Here is a 25,091-nt window from a genome sequence, read left to right as displayed (position 1 = left end):
GTGTGCTCTTAACTCTATTTTTGTTAGTCCCCTAATTTGTAATATCAAGCGGATATTGGTATTTGCCTATTTCCAAAACTTCAGTTGAAAATTTTCGCCGAATGGCTACAAACTTTCCCTCGCCTGATTTTGAGTGTTCGCCTAATATCGTATTTGCCTTTTGAAGTAGTAGTAGTTTTAGTATGGCTTCTGTGGTACTGCACTAGGGTTTTGGACGCCTTCTTTTTGCGAGTTCTGAATTGTAAATTTGCTTGTACATTTGTTTGGCGTGAAATTTTGTGACATTTACATTTTCTCTCACCTTAATTGCTGAATTTGTCCTAAAAAGTGAGGAGCAATCTTCTCTTCGATATAGTTGTATCACCCATATTGATGCCGAGAATATCAGACAATCGACAAATTGCTACAGAAGGAGTCTTTTTAAAAAAGAATTTTGAGTAAACCAGTATCGTGACAGCCTTCAAATAATTTAGCGAAATATTGGAGGTTTTTATCTGTATGCACATATGCAGTGGTAGAACTGTCAGAGACAAAACGGCATCTTTATATGTTTTCATATTTGTCTTCATATACTTCTTCATATTGTCTTAACAGCGATATTGTAGACCTGAGGTCGGGTTTTGTTGGCAGATCAGAAATAAGATTTTGATGATAAAAACACATTTATAGCTTTGAAAAAGGCTTATCGATATGAAAGTACCGTTTTAGCTCCTAAAAAAAGACCTAGGTCATTTTGTGTAGCCGCTCATCCAACGATGTTGTCTCCAAAAAGATAATTTCCATCTGTTTGACCATTTTGATTTGAGCGCATTTCTCCAAGTTGAAATGCATAGATTTCTTACGAAATCCAGCGAAACAGATTAGCAAACTCATCCTGCGTTTTCGATCTATTTAGGCCAAGACTCAAAAACTTTGCATCATCGCTTGTGGATGATTTTGGTAAGTCGTTCGCAAAAATGAAAAATAAAGGACCTTAAATGCTACCATGAGGCACTCCACTTTGTGCCCATAGCTCTCTTTTTCTGCGAGTTCAATTGTTACTTTTCTAATTTTTTATAATATCAAGCGGATACTGTGTTATAATTGGTATTTGCCTATTTCCAAAACTTCAGTTGGAAATTTTCGGCTAATGGCTACAAACTTTCCATGGCCTGATCGAGCGTTTGCCTAACTTCCTATTCTCCTTTAGAAGTAGTGGCGCTAGTAGGGCTTCTGTGATACTGCACAAGGGTTCTCGACCCCTTCTTTTTTGCGTTTCTGAACTGTAAGTTTGCTTGTAGTTTTTTTGGCGTGAAATCGCGTGAAATTTACAGTTACGTTTTTCCCTCCCACCGTAATTGCTGCATTTGTCCTAAAAAGTGAGCAGTAATACTCTCTTCGATCCAGTCGTATCACGCATATTGACGCCGAGAACATCAGACAGTCGACAAGTTGCGGCAGGAGGACTCTGTTTATAAAGGAATTTTGAGTAAACTGGTATTGTAGCAACCTGCAACTATTTTAGCCAATGTTAGGGTGTTTTTTTGTATGCACATATGCAGTGGTAGAACTGTGAGAGACAAAACGGCATCTTTATATGTTTTCTCAACGTAGACTATCCATTTATCTACTATTTAACTACTCTTTTTTGTTCTTTTTCAAATTGTTCTTTCTCGCTGTAGATCTCAAGTCGGGTTTTGTTGTCAGATCAGAGACACGACTTTGACAATAAAAACCCATTAATGGCCCTGGCACAAGCCTTATCGATATGCAAATTCATTTTTAGGTCTTGAAAAGAATGATCTAGGTCTCTTTATGTAGCCCCTGGTTAATTTGTGTTGTCTTCAAACCGAAATTTCCATCTGTTTAAACAATTTTGATGTAAGAGCATTTCTCCAAGTTGAAAGGCATAGATTTTTCAGAAGTCCAGCAAAACAGATTATCAAAGTCATCTTGAATTTTCGATCTTTATAGGCCAAGACTCAAAAACTTTGCATCCCTGGCAATTGGCAGAGAAGGCTGGTGCATGATTTTGTTAAGTCGTTCACAAAAACTGAGAAGAATGAAGTCCCTAAAATGCTACCCTGTAACTCCACTGAGTGCCCTAAGCTGCATTTTTCAATTGTTTTAATCACCTATTTTTTTTATCATGTCAAGGGGATAATGCAGTACCTCATTTAAAAGTTTGAATTGATATTTGCCTAACTTCCACAACTTCAGTTCAAAGTTTTTGCCTAATGCCTAAAAAATTTCCGTAGCCCTATCGAGTTTTCGCCTTATATTCCACTCACCTTTAAAAAAGTAGTATAAGTAGGGCTTCTGTGATACTGCACAAGGGTTTTCGACCCTTCTATTTGCTAGTTCTAAATTGAAAGTTGGTTTCTACAGTTTTTTGTCGTGAAATCGCAGGATAATTTCCAGTTACATTTATTCCTCTCATCGTAATTGCTGAATTTGTCCTAATAAGCGAGGAGCAATCTTTTCTTCGATCCACGATCTTTGTATCACGTATTTTGACGCCGAGAACATCAGACAATCGACGAATTGCGGCAGGAGGACTCTGTTTATAAAAGAATTTTGAGTAAACTGGTATTGTAGCAACCTGCAACTATTTTAGCCAAAGTTAGGGTGTTTTTTTGTATGCACATATGCAGTGGTAGAACTGTCAGAGACAAAAGGGCATCTTTGTGTTAGTTCAACTTAGACTATCCATATAACGAATTTTTGTACTTATGAAATTTTGTCTTAACATAGCGACCGTTGTCCAGCTCAAGTCGCGTTTTGTTTGCAGATAAGAGGCACGGTTTTTGATAATCAAAAACACGTTAATAGCCTTGGCACAAGACATATCGATATGCAAGTTCCATTTTAGCTCTTGAAAAGAATGATCTAGGTCGTTTTGTGTAGCCGCTGATTCATTGGGGTTGTCCCCAAAACGTAATTTCTATCTATTCAAACAATTTTGATGTAAGAGCATTTCTCCAAGTTGAAAGGCATAGATTTTTCAGAAGTCCAGCAAAACAGATTATCCAAGTCATCTTGAATTTTGATCTTTATAGGCCAAGACTCCAAAACTTTGCATCATCGGCAATTAGCAGAGAAGGCTGGTGCTTGATTTTGTTAAGTCGTTCACAAAAACAGAAAAATGAAGTCCCTGAAATGCTACCGTGTATTTCCACTGAGTGCCCTAAACTCTATTTTTCTGCGAGTTCAGTTGTTCTAATCACCTATTTTTTTTTTATTATATTAAGCGGATATTGCAGTACCTTTAATAGTTTTAATTGGTATTTGCCTAATTTCCACAATTTCAGTTTAAAGTTTTCGCCCAATGGCTAAAAAATTGCCCTGGCCAAATCGAGTGTTCGCCTCATATTCTACTCCCCTTTAGAAGTAGTATCATTAGTTGGGCTTCTGTGATACTGCACAAGGGTTCTCAACCCCTTTTATTTGCGAGTTCTAAAATGTAAGTTCGCTTCTACAGTTGTTTGTCGTGAAATCGCTTGAAAGTTCGCAGTTACATTTATTCCTCTCGTCGTAATTGCTGAATTCGTCCTAGAAAGTGCGGAGCAATCTTTTCCTTGATCTAATTTAATCACGCATATCGACGCTGAGAACATCAGACAATCGACAATTTGCTGCAGGAGGTTTACTGTTTATAAAGGAATTTTGAATAAACTGGTAATGTAGCAACCTTCAATTTATTTAGCCAAAGTTAGAAGGTTGTTTTTCTGTATGTACATATGAAGTGGTAGAATCGACAGTTATAAGCGGAAATCTTTTTATAATAGTTCGCCGTAGACTATCCATTTAGCTACTCTTTGTACTTTTTCAAATTGTGTCTCAACATAGCAATCGTTGTAGAGCTCAAGTCGCGTTTTGGTTTTAGATCAGAGACACTATTTTTGATTACAAAAAAACACGTTAATAGCCTTGGCATAACTCTATAATATTAACACTACCTCATTTAAAAGTTTGAATTGATATTTGCCTAACTTCCACAACTTCAGTTCAAAGTTTTTGCCTAATGCCTAAAAAATTTCCGTAACCCTATCGAGTTTTCGCCTTATATTCCACTCCTCTTTAGATATGATAGTACAAGTAGGGCTTTTGTGATACTGCACAAGGGTTTTCGACCCCGTCTATTTGAAAGTTCTAAATTGAAAGTTGGCTTCTACAGTTTTTTGTCGTGAAATCGCAGGATAATTTCCAGTTACATTTATTCCTCTCATCGTAATTGCTGAATTTGTCCTAATAAGCGAGGAGCAATCTTTTCTTCGATCCACGATCTTTGTATCACGTATTTTGACGCCGATAACATCAGACAATCGACGATTTGCGGCAGGAGGACTGTTTATAAAGGAATTTTGAGTAAACTGGTATCGTAAAAACCTTAGCTAATTTAGCCAAATTTAGGAGGTTTTTAATTTGTATTTACATATGCTGTGGTGGAATTGGCAGAGACAAAAAGGCATCTTTGTGTCAGTTCAACGCAGACTATCCCTTTAACTACTTTTTTGTACGTTTTCAAGTTGTGTTAACATAGCGATTGTTGTAGAGCTCACGTCGCGTTTTGGTTTTAGATCAGAGACACGATTTTTGATTATAAAAAACACGTTAATAGCCTTGGCATAAGCGTTATCGATATGCAAGTTCATTTTTAGGTCTTGAAAAGAATGATCTAGGTCTCTTTGTGTAGCCCCTGGTTAATTTGTGTTGTCTTCAAACCGAAATTTCCATCTGTTTAAACAATTTTGATGTAAGAGCATTTCTCCAAGTTGAAAGGCATAGATTTTTCAGAAGTCCAGCAAAACAGATCAAAGTCATCTTGAATTTTCGATCTTTATATGCCAAGACTCAAAAACTTTGCATCCCTGGCAATTGGCAGAGAAGGCTGGTGCATGATTTTGTTAAGTCGTTCACAAAAACTGAGAAGAATGAAGTCCCTAAATTGCTACCCTGTAACTCCACTGAGTGCCCTAAACTCTATTTTTCTGCGAGTTCAATTGTTATAATCACCTAATTTTTTATCATGTCAAGTGGATATTGCAGTACCTCCTTTAAAAGTTTGAATTGGTATTTGCCTAACTTCCACAACTTCAGTTGAAAGTTTTCGCCTAATGGCTAAAAAACTTCCGTAGCCTAGTCGAGTTTTCGCCTAATATCCCACTACCCTTTAGAAATGATAGTATAAGTAGGGCTTCTGTGATACTGCACAAGGGTTTTCCGACCCCGTCTCTTTGCAAGTTTTAAATTGTAAGTTCGCTTCTACAGTTGTTTGTCGTGAAATCGAACGACAGTTTCCAGTTACATTTATTCCTCTCATCGTAATTGCTGATTTTGTCCTAATAAGTGAGGAGCAATCTTTTCTTCTATCCACTTGTATCACCCATTATGACGCCGAGAACATCAAACAATTGACGAATTGCGGCAGGAGGACTCTGTTTATAATGGAATTTTGAGTAAACTGGTATCGTAACAACCTTAACTAATTTAGCAAAAGTTAGGATGTTGTTTATTTGTATGTAGATATGCGGTGGTAGAATTGGCAGAGACAAGAGGGCATCTTTGTGTCAGTTCAACGTAGACTATCCCTTTAACTACTTTTTTGTACGTTTTCAAGTCGTGTTAACATAGCGATTGTTGTAGAGCTCACGTCGCGTTTTGGTTTTAGATCAGAGACACTATTTTTGATTATAAAAAACACGTTAATAGCCTTGGCATAAGCATTATCGATTTGCAAGTTCATTTTTAGGTCTTGAAAAGAATGATCTAGGTCGTTTGTGTAGCCGCAGATTAATTTGTGTTGTCTTCAAACCGAAATTTCCATCTGTTCAAACAATTTTGATGTGAGAGCATTTCTCCAAGTTGAAAGGCATAGATTTTTCAGAAGTCCAGCAAAACAGATGAAAGTCATCTTGAATTTTCGATCTTTATATGCCAAGACTCAAAAACTTTGCATCCCTGGCAATTGGCAGAGAAGGCTGGTGCATGATTTTAAGTCGTTCACAAAAACTGAGAAGAATGAAGTCCCTAAAATGCTACCCTGTAACTCTACTGAGTGCCCTAAACACTATTTTTCTGTGAGTTCAATTGTTATAATCACCTAATTTTTTTTTTATCATGTCAAGTGGATATTGCAGTACCTCCTTTAAAAGTTTGAATTGGTATTTGCCTAACTTCCACAACTTCAGTTGAAAGTTTTCGCCTAATGGCTAAAAAACTTCCGTAGCCTAGTCGAGTTTTCGCCTAATATCCCACTACCCTTTAGAAATGATAGTATAAGTAGGGCTTCTGTGATACTGCACAAGGGTTTTCCGACCCCGTCTCTTTGCAAGTTTTAAATTGTAAGTTCGCTTCTACAGGTGTTTGTCGTGAAATCGAACGACAGTTTCCAGTTACATTTATTGCTCTCATCGTAATTGCTGATTTTGTTCTAATAAGTGAGGAGCAATCTTTTCTTCTATCCATTTATCACCCATTATGACGCCGAGAACATAAAACGATTGACGAATTGCGGCAGGAGGACTCTGTTTATAAAGGAATTTTGAGTAAACTGGTATCGTAACAACCTTAACTAATTTAGCAAAAGTTAGGATGTTGTTTATTTGTATGTAGATATGCGGTGGTAGAATTGGCAGAGACAAGAGGGCATCTTTGTGTCAGTTCAACGTAGACTATCCCTTTAACTACTTTTTTGTACGTTTTCAAGTCGTGTTAACATAGCGATTGTTGTAGAGCTCACGTCGCGTTTTGGTTTTAGATCAGAGACACTATTTTTGATTATAAAAAACACGTTAATAGCCTTGGCATAAGCATTATCGATTTGCAAGTTCATTTTTAGGTCTTGAAAAGAATGATCTAGGTCGTTTTGTGTAGCCGCAGATTAATTTGTGTTGTCTTCAAACCGAAATTTCCATCTGTTCAAACAATTTTGATGTGAGAGCATTTCTCCAAGTTGAAAGGCATAGATTTTTCAGAAGTCCAGCAAAACAGATGAAAGTCATCTTGAATTTTCGATCTTTATATGCCAAGACTCAAAAACTTTGCATCCCTGGCAATTGGCAGAGAAGGCTGGTGCATGATTTTGTTAAGTCGTTCACAAAAACTGAGAAGAATGAAGTCCCTAAAATGCTACCCTGTAACTCTACTGAGTGCCCTAAACACTATTTTTCTGTGAGTTCAATTGTTATAATCACCTAATTTTTTTTATCATGTCAAGTGGATATTGCAGTACCTCCTTTAAAAGTTTGAATTGGTATTTGCCTAACTTCCACAACTTCAGTTGAAAGTTTTCGCCTAATGGCTAAAAAACTTCCGTAGCCTAGTCGAGTTTTCGCCTAATATCCCACTTTCCTTTAGAAATGATAGTATAAGTAGGGCTTCTGTGATACTGCACAAGGGTTTTCCGACCCCGTCTCTTTGCAAGTTTTAAATTGTAAGTTCGCTTCTACAGGTGTTTGTCGTGAAATCGAACGACAGTTTCCAGTTACATTTATTGCTCTCATCGTAATTGCTGATTTTGTCCTAATAAGTGAGGAGCAATCTTTTCTTCTATCCATTTATCACCCATTATGACGCCGAGAACATAAAACGATTGACGAATTGCGGCAGGAGGACTCTGTTTATAAAGGAATTTTGAGTAAACTGGTATCGTAACAACCTTAACTAATTTAGCAAAAGTTAGGATGTTGTTTATTTGTATGTACATATGCGGTGGTAGAATTGGCAGAGACAAAAGGGCATCTTTGTGTCAGTTCAACGTAGACTATCCCTTTAACTATTTTTTTGTACGTTTTCAAATTGTGTCTTAACATAGCGATTGTTGTAGAGCTCACGTCGCGTTTTGGTTTTAGATCAGACACGATTTTTGATAATAAAAAACACGTTAATAGCCTTGGCATAAGCGTTATCGATATGCAAGTTCATTTTTAGTTCTTGAAAAGAATGATCTAGGTCTCTTTGTGTAGCCCCTGGTTAATTTGTGTTGTCTTCAAACCGAAATTTCCATCTGTTTAAACAATTTTGATGTAAGAGCATTTCTCCAAGTTGAAAGGCATAGATTTTTCAGAAGTCCAGCAAAACAGATTATCAAAGTCATCTTGAATTTTCGATCTTTATAGGCCAAGACTCAAAAACTTTGCATCTCCGGCAATTGGCAGAGAAGGCTGGTGCATGATTTTGTTAAGTCGTTCACAAAAACTGAGAAGAATGAAGTCCCTAAAATGCTACCCTGTAATGCCACTGAGTGCCCTAAACTCTATTTTTCTGCGAGTTCAATTGTTCTAATCACCTATTTTTTTTATTATTTTAAGCGGATTTTGCAGTACCTCTAAGTGTTTTATTTGGTATTTGCCTAATTTCCACAATTTCAGTTGAAAGTTTTCGTCTAATGGCTAAAAAATTACTTTGGCCAAATCGAGTGCTCGCCTCATATCCTAATCCCCTTCTCCTCTCCGCCTAGTTGGGCTTCGTGATACTGGACAAGGGTTCTCGACCCCTTTTATTTGCGAGTTCTAAATTGTAAGTTCGCTTCTACAGTTTGTCGTGAAATTGCATGACAGTTTCCAGTTACAATTGTTCCTCTCATCGTAATTGCTGAACTTGTCTTAAAAAGTGCGGAGCAATCTTTTCTTTGATCCAATTGTATCACGCATATTGACGCCGAAAACATCAGACAATCGACAAATTTCGGCAGGAGGACTCTGTTTATAAAAGAATTTTGAGTAAACTTGTATCGTAACAACCTTAACTATTTTAGCCAAATTTAGGTTTTTAAGCTGTTTGTGCATATGCTGTGGTAGAATTGGCAGAGTTAAAAGGGCATCTTTGTGTCAGTTCAAATTAGACTATCACTTTAACTACTTTTTTGTACGTATTCAAATTCTGTCTTAACACAGCGATTGTTGTAGAGCTCACGTCGCGTTTTGGTTTTATGTCAGACACGATTTTTGATAATAAAAAAGCGTTAATATTTTTGGCACAAGCCTTATCGATATGCAAATTATTTTTTTTAGGTCTTGAAAAGAATGATCTAGGTCGTTTTGTGTAGCCGCTGATTAATTTGTGTCGTCTTCAAACCGAAATTTCCATCTGTTCCGAAATTTTGATGTGAGAGCATTTCTCCAAGATGAAAGGCGTAGATTTTTCAGAAGTCCAGAAAAACAGATTATCAAAGTCATCTTGAATTTTCTATCTTTATAGGCCAAGACTCAAGAACTTTGCATCATCGGCAATTGGCAGAGAAGGCTGGTGCATGATTTTGTTAAGTCGTTCACAAAAACTGAGAAGAATGAAGTCCCTAAAATGCTACCCTGTAACTCCACTGAGTGCCCTAAACTCTATTTCTCTGCGAGTTCAATTGTTTCAATCACCTAATTGCTTTTTTTTATTTGAAGCGGATTTTGCAGTACCTCTAAGTGTTTTATTTGGTATTTGCCTAATTTCCACAATTTCAGTTGAAAGTTTTCGCCTAATGGCTAAAAAATTACTTTGGCCAAATCGAGTGTTCGCCTCATATACTAATTCCCTTCTCGTCTCCCCCTAGTTGGGCTTCTGTGATACTGCACAAGGGTTCTCGACCCCTTTTATTTGCGAGTTCTAAATTGTAATTTCGCTTCTACAGATTGTCGTGAAATTGTATGACAGTTTCCAGTTACAATTCTTCCTCTCATCGTAATTGCTGAATTTGTCGTAAAAAGTGCGGAGCAATCTTTTCTTTGATCCAATTGTATCACGCATATTGACGCCGAAAACATCAGACAATCGACAAATTGCGGCAGGAGGACTCTGTTTATAAAAGAATTTTGAGTAAACTTGTATCGTAACAACCTTAACTACTTTAGCCAAATTTAGGTTTTTAAGTTGTTTGTGCATATGCTGTGGTAGAATTGGCGGAGTCAAAAGGGCATCTTTGTGTCAGTTCAAAGTAGACTATCCCTTTAACTACTTTTTTGTACGTATTCAAATTCTGTCTTAACACAGCGATTGTTGTAGAGCTCACGTCGCGTTTTGGTTTTATGTCAGACACGATTTTTGATAATAAAAAAGCGTTAATATTTTTGGCACAAGCCTTATCGAGATGCAAATTAATTTTTTTTAGGTCTTGAAAAGAATGATCTAGGTCGTTTTGTGTAGCCGCTGATTAATTTGTGTCGTCTTCAAACCGAAATTTCCATCTGTTCCGAAATTTTGATGTGAGAGCATTTCTCCAAGATGAAAGGCGTAGATTTTTCAGAAGTCCAGAAAAACAGATTATCAAAGTCATCTTGAATTTTCGATCTTTATAGGCCAAGACTCAAGAACTTTGCATCATCGGCAATTGGCAGAGAAGGCTGGTGCATGATTTTGTTAAGTCTTTCACAAAAACTGAGAAGAATGAAGTCCCTAAAATGCTACCCTGTAACTCCACTGAGTGCCCTAAACTCTATTTCTCTGCGAGTTCAATTGTTTCAATCACCTAATTGTTTTTTTATTATTTGAAGCGGATTTTGCAGTACCTCTAAGTGTTTTATTTGGTATTTGCCTAATTTCCACAATTTCAGTTGAAAGTTTTCGCCTGATGGCTAAAAAATTACTTTGGCCAAATCGAGTGTTCGCCTCAAATACTAATTCCCTTCTCGTCTCCCCCTAGTTCTGCTTCTGTGATACTGCACAAGGGTTCTCGACCCCTTTTATTTGCGAGTTCTAAATTGTAAGTTCGCTTCTACAGTTTGTCGTGAAATCGCATGACAGTTTCCAGTTACAATTGTTCCTCGCATCGTAATTGCTGAATTTGTCGTAAAAAGTGCGGAGCAATCTTTTCTTTGATCCAATTGTATCACTCATATTGACGGCGAGAACATCAGACAATCGACAAATTGTGGCAGGAGGACTCTGTTTATAAAAGAATTTTGAGTAAACTGGTATCGTAACAACCTTAACTATTTTAGCCAAATTTAGGTTTTTAATTTGTTTGTGCATATGCTGTGGTAGAATTGGCAGAGTCAAAAGGGCATCTTTGTGTCAGTTCAAAGTAGACTATCCCTTTGACTACTTTTTTGTACGTAACCAAATTTTGTCTTAACACAGCAATTGTTGTAGAGCTCACGTCGCGTTTTGGTTTTATATCAGACACGATTTTTGATAATAAAAAAGACGTTAATAGTCTTGGCACAAGCCTTATCGATATGCAAATTCATTTTTAGGTCTTAAAAAGAATGATCTAGGTCTCTTTGTGTAGCCCCTGGTTAATTTGTGTTGTCTTCAAACCGAAATTTCCATCTGTTTAAACAATTTTGATGTAAGAGCATTTCTCCAAGTTGAAAGGCATAGATTTTTCAGAAGTCCAGCAAAACAGATTATCAAAGTCATCTTGAATTTTCGATCTTTATAGGCCAAGACTCAAAAACTTTGCATCTCCGGCAATTGGCAGAGAAGGCTGGTGCATGATTTTGTTAAGTCGTTCACTATTTTTCTGCGAGTTCAATTGTTATAATCACCTAATTTTTTTTGTCATGTCAAGTGGATATTAGAGTACCTCCTTTAAAAGTTTGAATTGGTATTTGCCTAACTTCCACAATTTCAGTTGAAGGTTTTCGCCTAATGGCTAAAAAACTTCCGTAGCCTAGTCGAGTTTTCGCCTAATATCCCACTACCCTTTAGAAATGATAGTATAAGTAGGGCTTCTGTGATACTGCACAAGGGTTTTCCGACCCCGTCTCTTTGCAAGTTTTAAATTGTAAGTTCGCTTCTACAGGTGTTTGTCGTGAAATCGAACGACAGTTTCCAGTAACATTTATTCCTCTCATCGTAATTGCTGATTTTGTCCTAATAAGTGAGGAGCAATCTTTTCTTCTATCCACTTGTATCACCCATTATGACGCCGAGAACATCAAACAATTGACGAATTGCGGCAGGAGGACTCTGTTTATAAAGGAATTTTGAGTAAATTGGTATCGTAACAACCTTAACTAATTTAGCAAAAGTTAGGATGTTGTTTATTTGTATGTACATATGCGGTGGTAGAATTGGCAGAGACAAAAGGGCATCTTTGTGTCAGTTCAACGTAGACTATCCCTTTAACTATTTTTTTGTACGTTTTCAAATTGTGTCTTAACATAGCGATTGTTGTAGAGCTCACGTCGCGTTTTGGTTTTAGATCAGACACGATTTTTGATAATAAAAAACACGTTAATAGCCTTGGCACAAGCCTTATCGATTTGCAAATTCATTTTTAGGTCTTGAAAAGAATGATCTAGGTCTCTTTGTGTAGCCCCTGGTTAATTTGTGTTTTCAAACCGAAATTTCCATCTGTTTAAACAATTTTGATGTAAGAGCATTTCTCCAAGTTGAAAGGCATAGATTTTTCAGAAGTCCAGCAAAACAGATTATCAAAGTCATCTTGAATTTTCGATCTTTATAGGCCAAGACTCAAAAACTTTGCATCTCCGGCAATTGGCAGAGAAGGCTGGTGCATGATTTTGTTAAGTCGTTCACAAAAACTGAGAAGAATGAAGTCCCTAAAATGCTACCCTGTAATTCCACTGAGTGCCCTAAACTCTATTTTTCTGCGAGTTCAATTGTTCTAATCACCTAATTTTTTTTATTATTTTAAGCGGATTTTGCAGTACCTCTAAGTGTTTTATTTGGTATTTGCCTAATTTCCACAATTTCAGTTGAAAGTTTTCGTCTAATGGCTAAAAAATTACTTTGGCCAAATCGAGTGTTCGCCTCATATCCTAATCCCCTTCTCCTCTCCGCCTAGTTGGGCTTTGTGATACTGGACAAGGGTTCTCGACCCCTTTTATTTGCGAGTTCTAAATTGTAAGTTTGCTTCTACAGTTTGTCGTGAAATTGCATGACAGTTTCCAGTTACAATTGTTCCTCTCATCGTAATTGCTGAATTTGTCGTAAAAAGTGCTTAGCAATCTTTTCTTTGATCCAATTGTATCACGCATATTGACGCCGAAAACATCAGACAATCGACAAATTGCGGCAGGAGGACTCTGTTTATAAAAGAATTTTGAGTAAACTTGTATCGTAACAACCTTAACTATTTTAGCCAAATTTAGGTTTTTAAGCTGTTTGTGCATATGCTGTGGTAGAATTGGCAGAGTCAAAAGGGCATCTTTGTGTCAGTTCAAAGTAGACTATCCCTTTAACTACTTTTTTGTACGTATTCAAATTCTGTCTTAACACAGCGATTGTTGTAGAGCTCACGTCGCTTTTTGGTTTTATGTCAGACACGATTTTTGATAATAAAAAAGCGTCAATATTTTTGGCACAAGCCTTATCGATATGCAAATTAATTTTTTTAGGTCTTGAAAAGAATGATCTAGGTCGTTGTGTGTAGCCGCTGATTAATTTGTGTCGTCTTCAAACCGAAATTTCCATCTGTTCCGAAATTTTGATGTGAGAGCATTTCTCCAAGATGAAAGGCGTAGATTTTTCAGAAGTCCAGAAAAACAGATTATCAAAGTCATCTTGAATTTTCGATCTTTATAGGCCAAGACTCAAGAACTTTGCATCATCGGCAATTGGCAGAGAAGGCTGGTGCATGATTTTGTTAAGTCGTTCACAAAAACTGAGAAGAATGAAGTCCCTAAAATGCTACCCTGTAACTCCACTGAGTGCCCTAAACTCTATTTCTCTGCGAGTTCAATTGTTTCAATCACCTAATTGTTTTTTATTATTTGAAGCGGATATTGCAGTACCTCTAAGTGTTTTATTTGGTATTTGCCTAATTTCCACAATTTCAGTTGGAAGTTTTCGCCTAATGGCTAAAAAATTACTTTGGCCAAATCGAGTGTTCGCCTCATAGACTAATTCCCTTCTCGTCTTCCCCTAGTTGGGCTTCTGTGATACTGCACAAGGGTTCTCGACCCCTTTTATTTGCGAGTTCTAAATTGTTAGTTCGCTTCTACAGTTTGTCGTGAAATCGCATGACAGTTTCCAGTTACAATTGTTCCTCTCATCGTAATTGCTGAATTTGTAAAAAGTGGGAGCAATCATTTCTTTGATCCAATTGTATCACTCATATTGACGGCGAGAACATCAGACAATCGACAAATTGTGGCAGGAGGACTCTGTTTATAAAAGAATTTTGAGTAAACTGGTATCGTAACAACCTTAACTATTTTAGCCAAATTTTGGTTTTTAATTTGTTTGTGCATATGCTGTGGTAAAATTGGCAGAGTCAAAAGGGCATCTTTGTGTCAGTTCAAAGTAGACTATCCCTTTAACTACTTTTTTGTACGTAACCAAATTTTGTCTTAACACAGCAATTGTTGTAGAGCTCACGTCGCGTTTTGGTTTTATATCAGACACGATTATTGATAATAAAAAAGCGTTAATATTCTTGGCACAAGCCTTATCGATATGAAAATTCATTTTTAGGTCTTGAAAAGAATGATCTAGGTCGTTTTGTGTAGCCGCTGATTAATTTGTGTTGTCTTCAAACCGAAATTTCTATCTGTTTAAAAAATTTTGATGTGAGAGCATTTCTCCAAGATGAAAGGCATAGATTTTTCCAGAAGTCCAGAAAAACAGATTATCAAAGTCAACTTAAATTTTCGATCTTTATAGGCCAAGACTCAAAAACTTTGCATCATCGGCAATTGGCAGAGAAGGCTGGTGCATAATTTTGTTAAGTCGTTCACAAAAACAGAGGAATGAAGTCCCTAAAATGCTACCCTGTAACTCCACTGAATGCCCTAAACTCTATTTTTCTGCGAGTTCAATGGTTTCACTCACCTAATTGTTTTTTTTTATTTGAAGCGGATTTTGCAGTACCTCTAAGTGTTTTATTTGGTATTTGCCTAATTTCCACAGTTTCAGTTGAAAGTTTTCGCCTAATGGCTAAAAAATTACTTTGGCCAAATCGAGTGTCCGCCTCATATCCTAATCCCATTCTCGACTCCCCCTAGTTGGGCTTCTGTGATACTGCACAAGGGTTCTCGACCCCTTTTACTTGCGAGTTCTAAATTGTAAGTTCGCTTCTACAGTTTGTCGTGAAATCGCATGACAGTTTCCAGTTACAATTGTTCCTCTCATCGTAATAGCTGAATTTGTCGTAAAAAGTGCGGAGCAATCCTTTCTTTGATCCAATTGTATCACGCATATTGACGCCGAAAACATCAGACAATCGACAAATTGCGGCAGGAGGACTCTGTTTATAGAAGAATTTTGAGTAAACTTGTATCGTAAAAACCTTAACTATTTTAGCCAAATTTAAGTTTTTAAGCTGTTTCTGCATATGCTGTGGTAGAATTGGTAGAGTGAAAAGGGCATCTTTGTATCAGTTCAAAGTAGACTATCCCTTTAACTACTTTTTTGTACGTATTCAAATTCTGTCTTAACACAGCGATTGTTGTAGAGCTCACGTCGCTTTTTGGTTTTATGTCAGACACGATTTTTGATAATAAAAAACACGTTAATAGCCTTGGCACAAGCCTTATCGATATAAAAATTCATTTTTAGGTCTTGAAAAGAATGATCTATGTCGTTTTGTGTAGCCGCTGATTAATTTGTGTTGTCTTCAAACCGAAATTTCTATCTGTTTAAAAAATTTTGATGTGAGAGCATTTCTCCAAGATGAAAGGCATAGATTTTTCCAGAAGTCCAGAAAAACAGATTATCAAAGTCAACTTAAATTTTCGATCTTTATAGGCCAAGACTCAAAAACTTTGCATCATCGGCAATTGGCAGAGAAGGCTGGTGCATAATTTTGTTAAGTCGTTCACAAAAACAGAGGAATGAAGTCCCTAAAATGCTACCCTGTAACTCCACTGAATGCCCTAAACTCTATTTTTCTGCGAGTTCAATGGTTTCAATCACCTAATTGTTTTTTTTTATTTGAAGCGGATTTTGCAGTACCTCTAAGTGTTTTATTTGGTATTTGCCTAATTTCCACAGTTTCAGTTGAAAGTTTTCGCCTAATGGCTAAAAAATTACTTTGGCCAAATCGAGTGTCCGCCTCATATCCTAATCCCATTCTCGACTCCCCCTAGTTGGGCTTCTGTGATACTGCACAAGGGTTCTCGACCCCTTTTACTTGCGAGTTCTAAATTGTAAGTTCGCTTCTACAGTTTGTCGTGAAATCGCATGACAGTTTCCAGTTATAATTGTTCCTCTCATCGTAATAGCTGAATTTGTCGTAAAAAGTGCGGAGCAATCCTTTCTTTGATCCAATTGTATCACGCATATTGACGCCGAAAACATCAGACAATCGACAAATTGCGGCAGGAGGACTCTGTTTATAGAAGAATTTTGAGTAAACTTGTATCGTAAAAACCTTAACTATTTTAGCCAAATTTAAGTTTTTAAGCTGTTTCTGCATATGCTGTGGTAGAATTGGTAGAGTGAAAAGGGCATCTTTGTATCAGTTCAAAGTAGACTATCCCTTTAACTACTTTTTTGTACGTATTCAAATTCTGTCTTAACACAGCGATTGTTGTAGAGCTCACGTCGCTTTTTGGTTTTATGTCAGACACGATTTTTGATAATAAAAAACACGTTAATAGCCTTGGCACAAGCCTTATCGATATAAAAATTCATTTTTAGGTCTTGAAAAGAATGATCTATGTCGTTTTGTGTAGCCGCTGATTAATTTGTGTTGTCTTCAAACCAAAATTTCCATCTGTTTAAAAATTTTTGATGTGAGAGCATTTCTCCAAGATGAAAGGCATAGATTTTTCAGAAGTCCAGAAAAATAGATTGTCAAAGTCATCTTGAATTTTCAATCTTTATAGGCCAAGACTCAAAAACTTTGCATCATCGGCAATTGGCGGAGAAGGCTGGTGCATAATTTTGTTAAGTCGTTCACAAAAACTGAGAGGAATGAAGTCCCTAAAATGCTACCCTGTAACTCCAATGAATGCCCTAAACTCTATTTTTCTGCGAGTTCAATTGTTTTAATCACCTAATTTTTTATATTATTTTAAGCGGATTTTGCAGTGTTCTATTTGGTATTTGCCTAACTTCCACAATTTCAGTTGAAAGTTTTCGCCTAATGGCTAAAAAATTACTTTGGCCAAATCGAGTGTTCGCTTCATATACTAATTCCCTTCTCGTCTCCCCCTAGTTGGGCTTCTGTGATACTGCACAAGGGTTCTCGACCCCTTTTATTTGCGAGTTCTAAATTGTAAGTTCGTTTCTGCAGTTTGTCGTGAAATCGCATGACAGTTTCCAGTTACAATTGTTCCTCTCATCGTAATTGCTGAATTTGTCGTAAAAAGTGCGGAGCAATCTTTTCTTTGATCCAATTGTATCACTCATATTGACGGCGAGAACATCAGACAATCGGCAAATTGTGGCAGGAGGACTCTGTTTATAAAAGAATTTTGAGTAAACTGGTATCGTAACAACCTTAACTATTTTAGCCAAATTTAGGTTTTTAATTTGTTTGTGCATATGCTGTGGTAGAATTGGCAGAGTCAAAAGGGCATCTTTGTGTCAGTTCAAAGTAGACTATCCCTTTAACTACTTTTTTGTACGTATTCAAATTCTGTCTTAACACAGCGATTGTTGTAGAGCTCACGTCGCTTTTTGGTTTTATGTCAGACACGATTTTTGATAATAAAAAACACTTTAATAGCCTTGGCACAAGCCTTATCGATATAAAAATTCATTTTTAGGTCTTGAAAAGAATGATCTAGGTCGTTTTGTGTAGCCGCTGATTAATTTGTGTTGTCTTCAAACCAAAATTTCCATCTGTTTAAAAAATTTTGATCTGAGAGCATTTCTCCAAGATGAAAGGCATAGATTTTTCAGAAGTCCAGAAAAACAGATTATCAAAGTCATCTTGAATTTTCGATCTTTATAGGCCAAGACTCAAAAACTTTGCATCATCGGCAATTGGCGGAGAAGGCTGGTGCATAATTTTGTTAAGTCGTTCACAAAAACTGAGAGGAATGAAGTCCCTAAAATGCTACCCTGTAACTCCACTGAATGCCCTGAACTCTATTTTTCTGCGAGTTCAATTGTTTTAATCACCTAATTTTTTATATTATTTTAAGTGGATATTGCAGTACCTCTAATTGTTTTAATTGGTATTTGCCTAATTTCAAAAATTTCAGTTGAAAGTTTTCGCCTAATGGCTAAAAAATTACTGTGGCCAAATCGAGTGTTTGCTTCATATACTAATTCCCTTCTCGTCACCCCCTAGTTGGGCTTCTGTGATACTGCACAGGGGTTCTCGACCCCTTTTATTTGCGAGTTCTAGATTGTAAGTTCGTTTCTGCAGTTTGTCGTGAAATCGCATGACAGTTTCCAGTTACAATTGTTCCTCTCATCGTAATTGCTGAATTTGTCGTAAAAAGTGCGGAGCAATCTTTTCTTTGATCCAATTGTATCGCTCATATTGACGGCGAGAACATCAGACAATCGACAAATTGTGGCAGGAGGACTCTGTTTTTAAAAGAATTTTGAGTAAACTGGTATCGTAAAAACCTTAACTATTTTAGCCAAATTTAGGTTTTTAATTTGTTTGTGCATATGCTGTGGTAGAATTGGCAGAGTCAAAGGGGCATCTTTGTGTCAGTTCAAAGTGACTATCCCTTTAACTACTTTTTTGCACGTATTCAAATTGTGTCTTAACACAGCGATTGTTGTAGAGCTCACGTCGCGTTTTGATTTTAGATCAGACACGATTTTTGATAATAAAAAACACGTTAATAGCCTTGGCGCAAGCCTTATCGATATGCAAATTCATTTTTAGGTCTTGAAAAGAATGATCTAGGTCGTTTTGTGTAGCCGCTGATTAATTTGTTGTCTTCAAAGCAAAATTTTCATCTGTTTAAACAATTTTGATGTGAGAGCATTTCTCCAAGATGAAAGGCATAGATTTTTCAGAAGTCCAGAAAAACAGATTATCGAAGTCATCTTGAATTTTCTATCTTTATAGGCCAAGACTCAAAAACTTTGCATCATCGGCAATTGGTAGAGAAGGCTGGTGCATGATTTTGTTAAGTCGTTCTCAAAAACTGAGAAGAATGAAGTCCATAAAATGCTACCCTGTAAATCCACTGAGTGCCCTAAACTCTATTTTTCTGCGAGTTCAATTTTTCTAATCCCCTAATTATTTTTATTATTTTAAGTGGATATTGCAGTACCTCTAATTGTTTTATTGGTATTTGCCTAATTTCAAGAATTTCAGTTGAAAGTTTTCGCCTAATGGCTATAAAATAACCTTGGCCAAATCGAGTGTTCGCCTCATATCCTACTCCCATTCTCGACTCCCCCTAGTTGGGCTTCTGTGATACTGCACAAGGGTTCTTGACCCCTTTTATTTGCGAGTTGTAACTTGTAATTTCGCTTCTACAGTTTGTCGTGAAATCGCATGACAGTTTCCAGTTACAATTGTTCCTCTCATCGTAATTGCTGAGTTTGTCGTAAAAAGTGCGGAGCAATTTTTTTGATCCAATTGTATCACGCATATTGACGCGGAGAACGTCAGACAGTCGCCAAATTGCGGCAGGAGGACTCTGTTTATAAAGGAATTTTGAGTAAACTGGTATCATAGCAACCTGCAACTAATTTAGCCAAAGTTAGGATATGTAGTGAATGCATATTATGAGGCAATTGTGTTTTACATAAAGCTTTGAAGTACTTAAAAAGCTTCGTCCATCCGCAAGCTTTTTTTTGTATTCAGCTTTGTCTCTGCTTGCTGCGATATTTTTAAGCCAGTAATTGAACTCGGAGCTGGACTCCGGGTACTTATTTCTCACTGTTTCAAAGAGTTCACCAATTGCGAGGTTTCTTGAGACACCCATGGGGACAATAAGGTTCTACGAATTGTTGTTTTGGCAATACAAACTTCTAGGACATCTTCCAGCAACTTTTACGCTAACTCGAGAACATTGTGTATTTGACCAGCAATAGCTACTGAACTTGATAGTTAATATTTTTTGAGAGCGCTGATTATAATCGCCTTTGCAAAATCTGAAAGTATTTTGCGCAAATGCGTTCCGACTCGTTAAGCACAAGTTTTCGTAATTGAACTTCAGAACTAAGCGAAAGTAATTTGAAAGAAGGGAAAATTCTGAAATTTGTGTCAGTTTTTCGAGGTTAATAAACTGCACATTCTTGCTGATCAGGATCAAGTCTCAAACTCTTTTTGCTGCAGTTTAATAATTTACAGTCTACCGCAAATTTTTTTTGAGTATGTTTTACAACGCATTTTCGATCGGATGCCTTGATGCAAGCTTGACCAGTTGATGGTTGGAAAATTAAAATCTCCGTAAATTATGCTTTCATCGGCTATTTTTTTTAGCTTTAATCATGTTGAAAAGCAATTGAATTACTTGGCTCTGGCTATGCGCTTATTTGCTTTTGGACGGCCGAAGATAGTGAAAATGAGAAAATTTTCTCTTTTCCAGGGACGTTAGTCATAAAGTGGCTGATCCATTTGTTTTCCAATTCGAGAATAATTTTCTCACAATCGAAAGTACGTTTTACACAAATCATTGTTCCACCGTGAGCTCAAGAATTTGTCGAAGTTTTTCTGTACAGTAAAAACACCGATAGTTTGGTAAAAAGAGATCTGCTTCAAATAAAGTCAAAACATGAATGGTTCAATTGGCAATTATTTGTCATCCTAATTTGAACAAACTACGTATTTTGTATCAAAGAATACTCGTTTCGCTTGAATTTTTTGTTATTCGACAATTTGTACAGGTGTCTTGTTTCGATACTGAATACCGTTTATTTTTTGCAATTTTGACGGATTTTTTTCTGATTCTATGTTCTTGTAGCTTTTTAAGTAGCTGCTGCTTCTTTGCTTGTTCCTCTTTTTAGGGATTTAAAATAAAAACGTGGTAGTAGCCGCCATTAAAATTAGGTTCGTACAGTCTAAGCATCGATGCACGAGCTAAAACTTTGTGTGTCACATATCGACTGCGAAACTTCGCTAAAATTTGCCTGGAACGTATTTGATCGGGTTTGCAACTTTCCAAGTCTTTAAAACCTAGCTATTTTGTCCGCCCTTATTCCGTGATTACTAACGGCATCTAGTAATAGTCTCGCATCATTCGCAAAAATGTCATTTCTGTTAATGTTGGGCTTTTTGAGTTCAGGTATTCCACTAAACCTATTCGAGCGCATAATCATTTGAGCTTTTAGTAGTAGACGAATAATTATCTTCAAAATTTGTAGGCGGGGCTTCTGTTTCGGGCAGAATTGATCCAGGCTCGATAACTGCCTCTTTTACAGACTGAACTGTACGATTGAGCTGGGAAACATTCTCCATCAGCTGACGGGATTTTGCATTGCTGGATGTGTTCCCCTTGGCTGATAGTAAACATGTGTCTCAGATAACCACAATGTTTCTTGCTTTTTCAAACAATCTGAACTCATCTTTAGTGTAACCCTTTCAACCACTGTCCATTTGTGGCAGCACTCACATGAAAGCCAGTTCTCTCGTGTTGCTTTGCTTCAATGTTGAGTGGTGTCATCTGGTTTTGAGGCGTCTTGAGCGTGTACCAGGCATTAAACAAAATAAAACTATTTGTGAAATGCCACTTTTTCAAGCATTTTTGGCATTTTATCTAATTTTTTTGTTAATTAGTTTGAATGTACAATATTAATTGTTTAAGGATTGTTCTAGTAGTGTTTTGAAAGTTTTTTTTGTAATTAATGTATAAAGAGGGCCAACTTGACTGTCGTTTGAAAGCAATTTGTCCAAAGGTAGTCGGTTATCTTAACGATTAGTTGGTTTTCGAATGAAGGACGAGTGAAGGCGACCAACCACTGTAGTGCTAATATTTGTTTCAGTCTAAATGTAGTCCTAACTTCTGCTTTTGCTGGCGCTTACCCGATGCACAGTTAATTTGTTATTTTTACATAGTTGAGCCAAAAAGCCGATGTCAAAAATGCCCCCGAAACCTGACTCGATTCAAAAAGAGTGTTTGCTATGTTAAAATGATCTCGTCTTCGTTTGTGATAATTGCATATAAATTCCCATGAGCCACTGATGCATGGCCGTGGCCCGCGATAGTTAACAGAATAATGATCATTTGATCGCTTTCGATTTTGTTTTCTAGTAAATAAAATATAATTTATCAAATACTTGGCCAAATTTAATCGGCAACTCTTTTTTGTCACTTAATATTGGATTAGTAACTTAATCGCTTGTTGTAACGTCGACTCTTTCTGAAGTTACCTGTATTCATGCTGAGTTGGCTATTTCAGATAAGTGTTTCAACGTCATCTGCCTGTTTCCATTTCATTAATGTTTCACCAGACTCATTTTGATTCTTTCTTAAGCTGTTTTGCAGAGCTATTTATGAGGACATGTTTAATGAAAACTGTTACTTTGAAAAAATTGGTTGCCGGAGATGTATGAGTGTATTATGTAGAGAATAGCCTTGTATATAAGTACATGATATCAAATTTTGACTAAACTTAACAAACTGGGACTTAATGAGTTTTGTTTGATTTCAGACATAGCGTCTATCATGCGTGTGTCTGAATTGGCGACTCTGAAGGGATCTGTGTCGTGGACTGAAAACCCAGTGTCTTACTACTTACACGTCATAGATACCACTCTGGTAAGCATCTTCATCTATGAAATAAGTAATTAATCTCAATGATGAACATTAATGGGTTCTGAGCATAAGAGTCCTGCGCAGTTGAACTTGAAACGCCCCCTCATACATAAGCCAATAATACTAATTGAAGAAAAGAAAACTATTAGAGAAATTGGCTGATGAATATTTCAAAGTTTTGCATCTGCGCGTTCTAATTTTTGCGAATTTTGTTCCATTTTCTTTATAAAATGTACGTTACGAGGACTGACTTGGTCCGTGCTGCATTGGTTTGTTTTAGCTTGAGTCTTTCTTCGAACAACAAAAGATGAAGTCCTCCTCTCGCAGTGGATCTGAAGATACAGGGTCAGAGAAAACTGACAGTTGTGAGAGCAATACAGGTGGTCGAAGTGACGTCGAATCGCCTCCCATCTCTATCACAGCCGCTGACATAGTCGAAACAACTGAACAGTCCACTTCGGCTAACACTACAAGTCAGACTACTACCACTGCAGCTACATCGAAGAAGGCGTCCACGGCATCTCAGAGTGCTAAAATATCGCGAAAATATCCGCGACGAAGTTCGAGGAAGAGTATTTTAAACTCGGTTAGAAATACTGCCAATGATAGCTCCTCTTCGACGTCCTCTGGGAACGACAAGAAGGTTCTGGCACAATATGCTGAAGCCGCGTCAAAGCAACCCTCAACGTCAGCAGTATCGCCCGTGACCACGTCCACCCGTGGCGGAGCGCACGGACGTCGGAAACCGACGAGAAAATCGGCAAACGCTGTTTCGCCATCTTCGGAAACGGGATCCAAAAGCGGAACGTCACCTTCTGCTGCAAAGCATCGCAAGATGTCACCTCGAGGCGGTGGTGGACCTACCGCTACCGAAACTGGTTTGGAACTACTTCACTCGCAGGCTTTAATGTCTACTAAAGGAGAGCTCTCCGACTTTGCTGCAAGTAGCGAATCATACAGTCCTCGCAGAGATCAGAGTAATCCCAGGTCGACTACCTACAAAGAACTAAAGGTACGGGTGGAGGATTTAGAGTCTCTGCCGACTCCTGCTCATAGCAGTGGAGCTGCGAGTCGGCCTCAGAAATCTGAAGAAGCTGCTCATACGGAAGAGCCGTATGTACCTGGACTTGATGAGTTCATGGCAAACATGAGGAACAAATATGTCGAGTTTGTGCAACAATTGCAGAGTCCACAGTACGCTGCCATGTTACAGCAGAAGATTCAAGAGGAGCGCGAAAGAGGACAGATGTTGAGAGGTAAAATCGAGGAGATGAAAGAAGACATCCGCGAATTGGAAAAGGACTTCGTCCAGTTGCTTCACTGCCGACTGAAAGAGGCAAGTGCACGCAAATAGAAGATGCAATGTAAAGTGTAATCTTGATGTGCATGATTTTGAAATACCAAAGTGCCACAAATTTTTTTGCTCAAAATGATAGGCGACTTGTTTGTTGTTAACTATTTGAGCTTGGCTTAGTTGAAGCTAAGTACGATACCAATCAAGATTCTATTTGAAGTTAGGTGCAGAAAAATAGATGGAGATATTTTTTGATGAAAAGTAAACACTCTTACCAGAACAGCAGTATTATGCCGTCGCAGTCGAGCTACTGCCTATTTTAAGGGGATATATATTTCAGCTGGGAATTGATGCCAAGTCGCCCGTCGAGTTTGTGGAGAAAGCCAAGTCAATAATCAGTGTGCACGAGACCCTGCGCATGAGAACGAGAGAGGAGCAGGAATTATACAACAGAGAGTACGAGATGCTACAACGCAACATAGAGGCCAGAAAAGCTGAGTATGAAGAGATCGCTATCAAACTGCAGCGAGAACAGGGCACTATACTGGTAGGTTTTGACATCCATTCCCCGCTAATTTATGAAAATCTACTACAGACTATTAATTTTATAAGAGAAAGAATTGATGTTTTTTGCTAACGCACCAGATAAAATACGCTCTGAGTTTGCATATACAGGTTTGCTAAATTCTACAACATAATTCTGAGCGGCTGGTTTTGAGACAAATGTTTTCTCCGGTTTGCAAGAAAGCACAACTGAAGTTACACGTGAACAGTTGCTGATGTGTCATTGAAAAAGAACGCAGCTATATGTATATACAAAACAAGGAGACTCGTGCGACGTTGCATCAAAAAGTCAAATTTTCTTTCGGAAAAAATAGATTTTACTGTCAATCTCAATCCTCTATGAACTGCCATGTAACTCATGATACAAAAAAAATTAAACTGCCCTATAATTGCATAATTGCTTCTGGAAGAAGAAGTATAAAACATATTGGTAGAAGATAAAAAGAAATTTTGGTGTGAATTAATTTAAGTGTTTATTAATTGCTCTCAAGCGAAGTTCGTAGCAATTGTATTAGTCCTGTCGGTCTTTTTTATGCAATTTTTCGCTTGACCGATCTATCGTCTGACGCCTTTGACTTTTCGTCCTCACAAAAGGGATAAACAGGTAACGCCCAGCGGGCATTAAGTGCTCTTAGAGCCTTTCAGCTCAAACTGTTTTGGAGACTTATACTTATTGTTGAAGGGCGGTTCTTAGAGGTTAAAGACCCCCACTATTGCCCCCATCCCCCCGCGCA

The 25,091-nt window shown here is 37.4% G+C and overlaps 2 protein-coding genes across 2 annotated transcripts in view; one reads left to right on the top strand and one right to left on the bottom strand.

Annotated features, from left to right (window-relative positions):
* Window positions 1-25,091, bottom strand: part of LOC142339478 (uncharacterized) — a 604,341-nt gene that overhangs the window by 362,058 nt on the left and 217,192 nt on the right. The window lies entirely within an intron of this gene.
* Window positions 1-25,091, top strand: part of LOC142339473 (uncharacterized) — a 72,947-nt gene that overhangs the window by 5,521 nt on the left and 42,335 nt on the right. The window contains exons 4-6 of the mRNA XM_075389516.1: window positions 22,396-22,502; window positions 22,780-23,835; window positions 24,134-24,340. Coding sequence (XP_075245631.1) covers window positions 22,396-22,502; window positions 22,780-23,835; window positions 24,134-24,340 — 1,370 coding nt within the window. The remainder of the gene's footprint in view (window positions 1-22,395; window positions 22,503-22,779; window positions 23,836-24,133; window positions 24,341-25,091) is intronic.

The sequence above is a fragment of the Convolutriloba macropyga genome, chromosome 5 (genome assembly GCF_964194025.1).
Source record: "Convolutriloba macropyga chromosome 5, txConMacr16.3, whole genome shotgun sequence".
NCBI classification, from domain to species: Eukaryota; Metazoa; Xenacoelomorpha; order Acoela; family Convolutidae; genus Convolutriloba; species Convolutriloba macropyga.
This window is presented reverse-complemented; position numbering and strand designations above follow the sequence as displayed.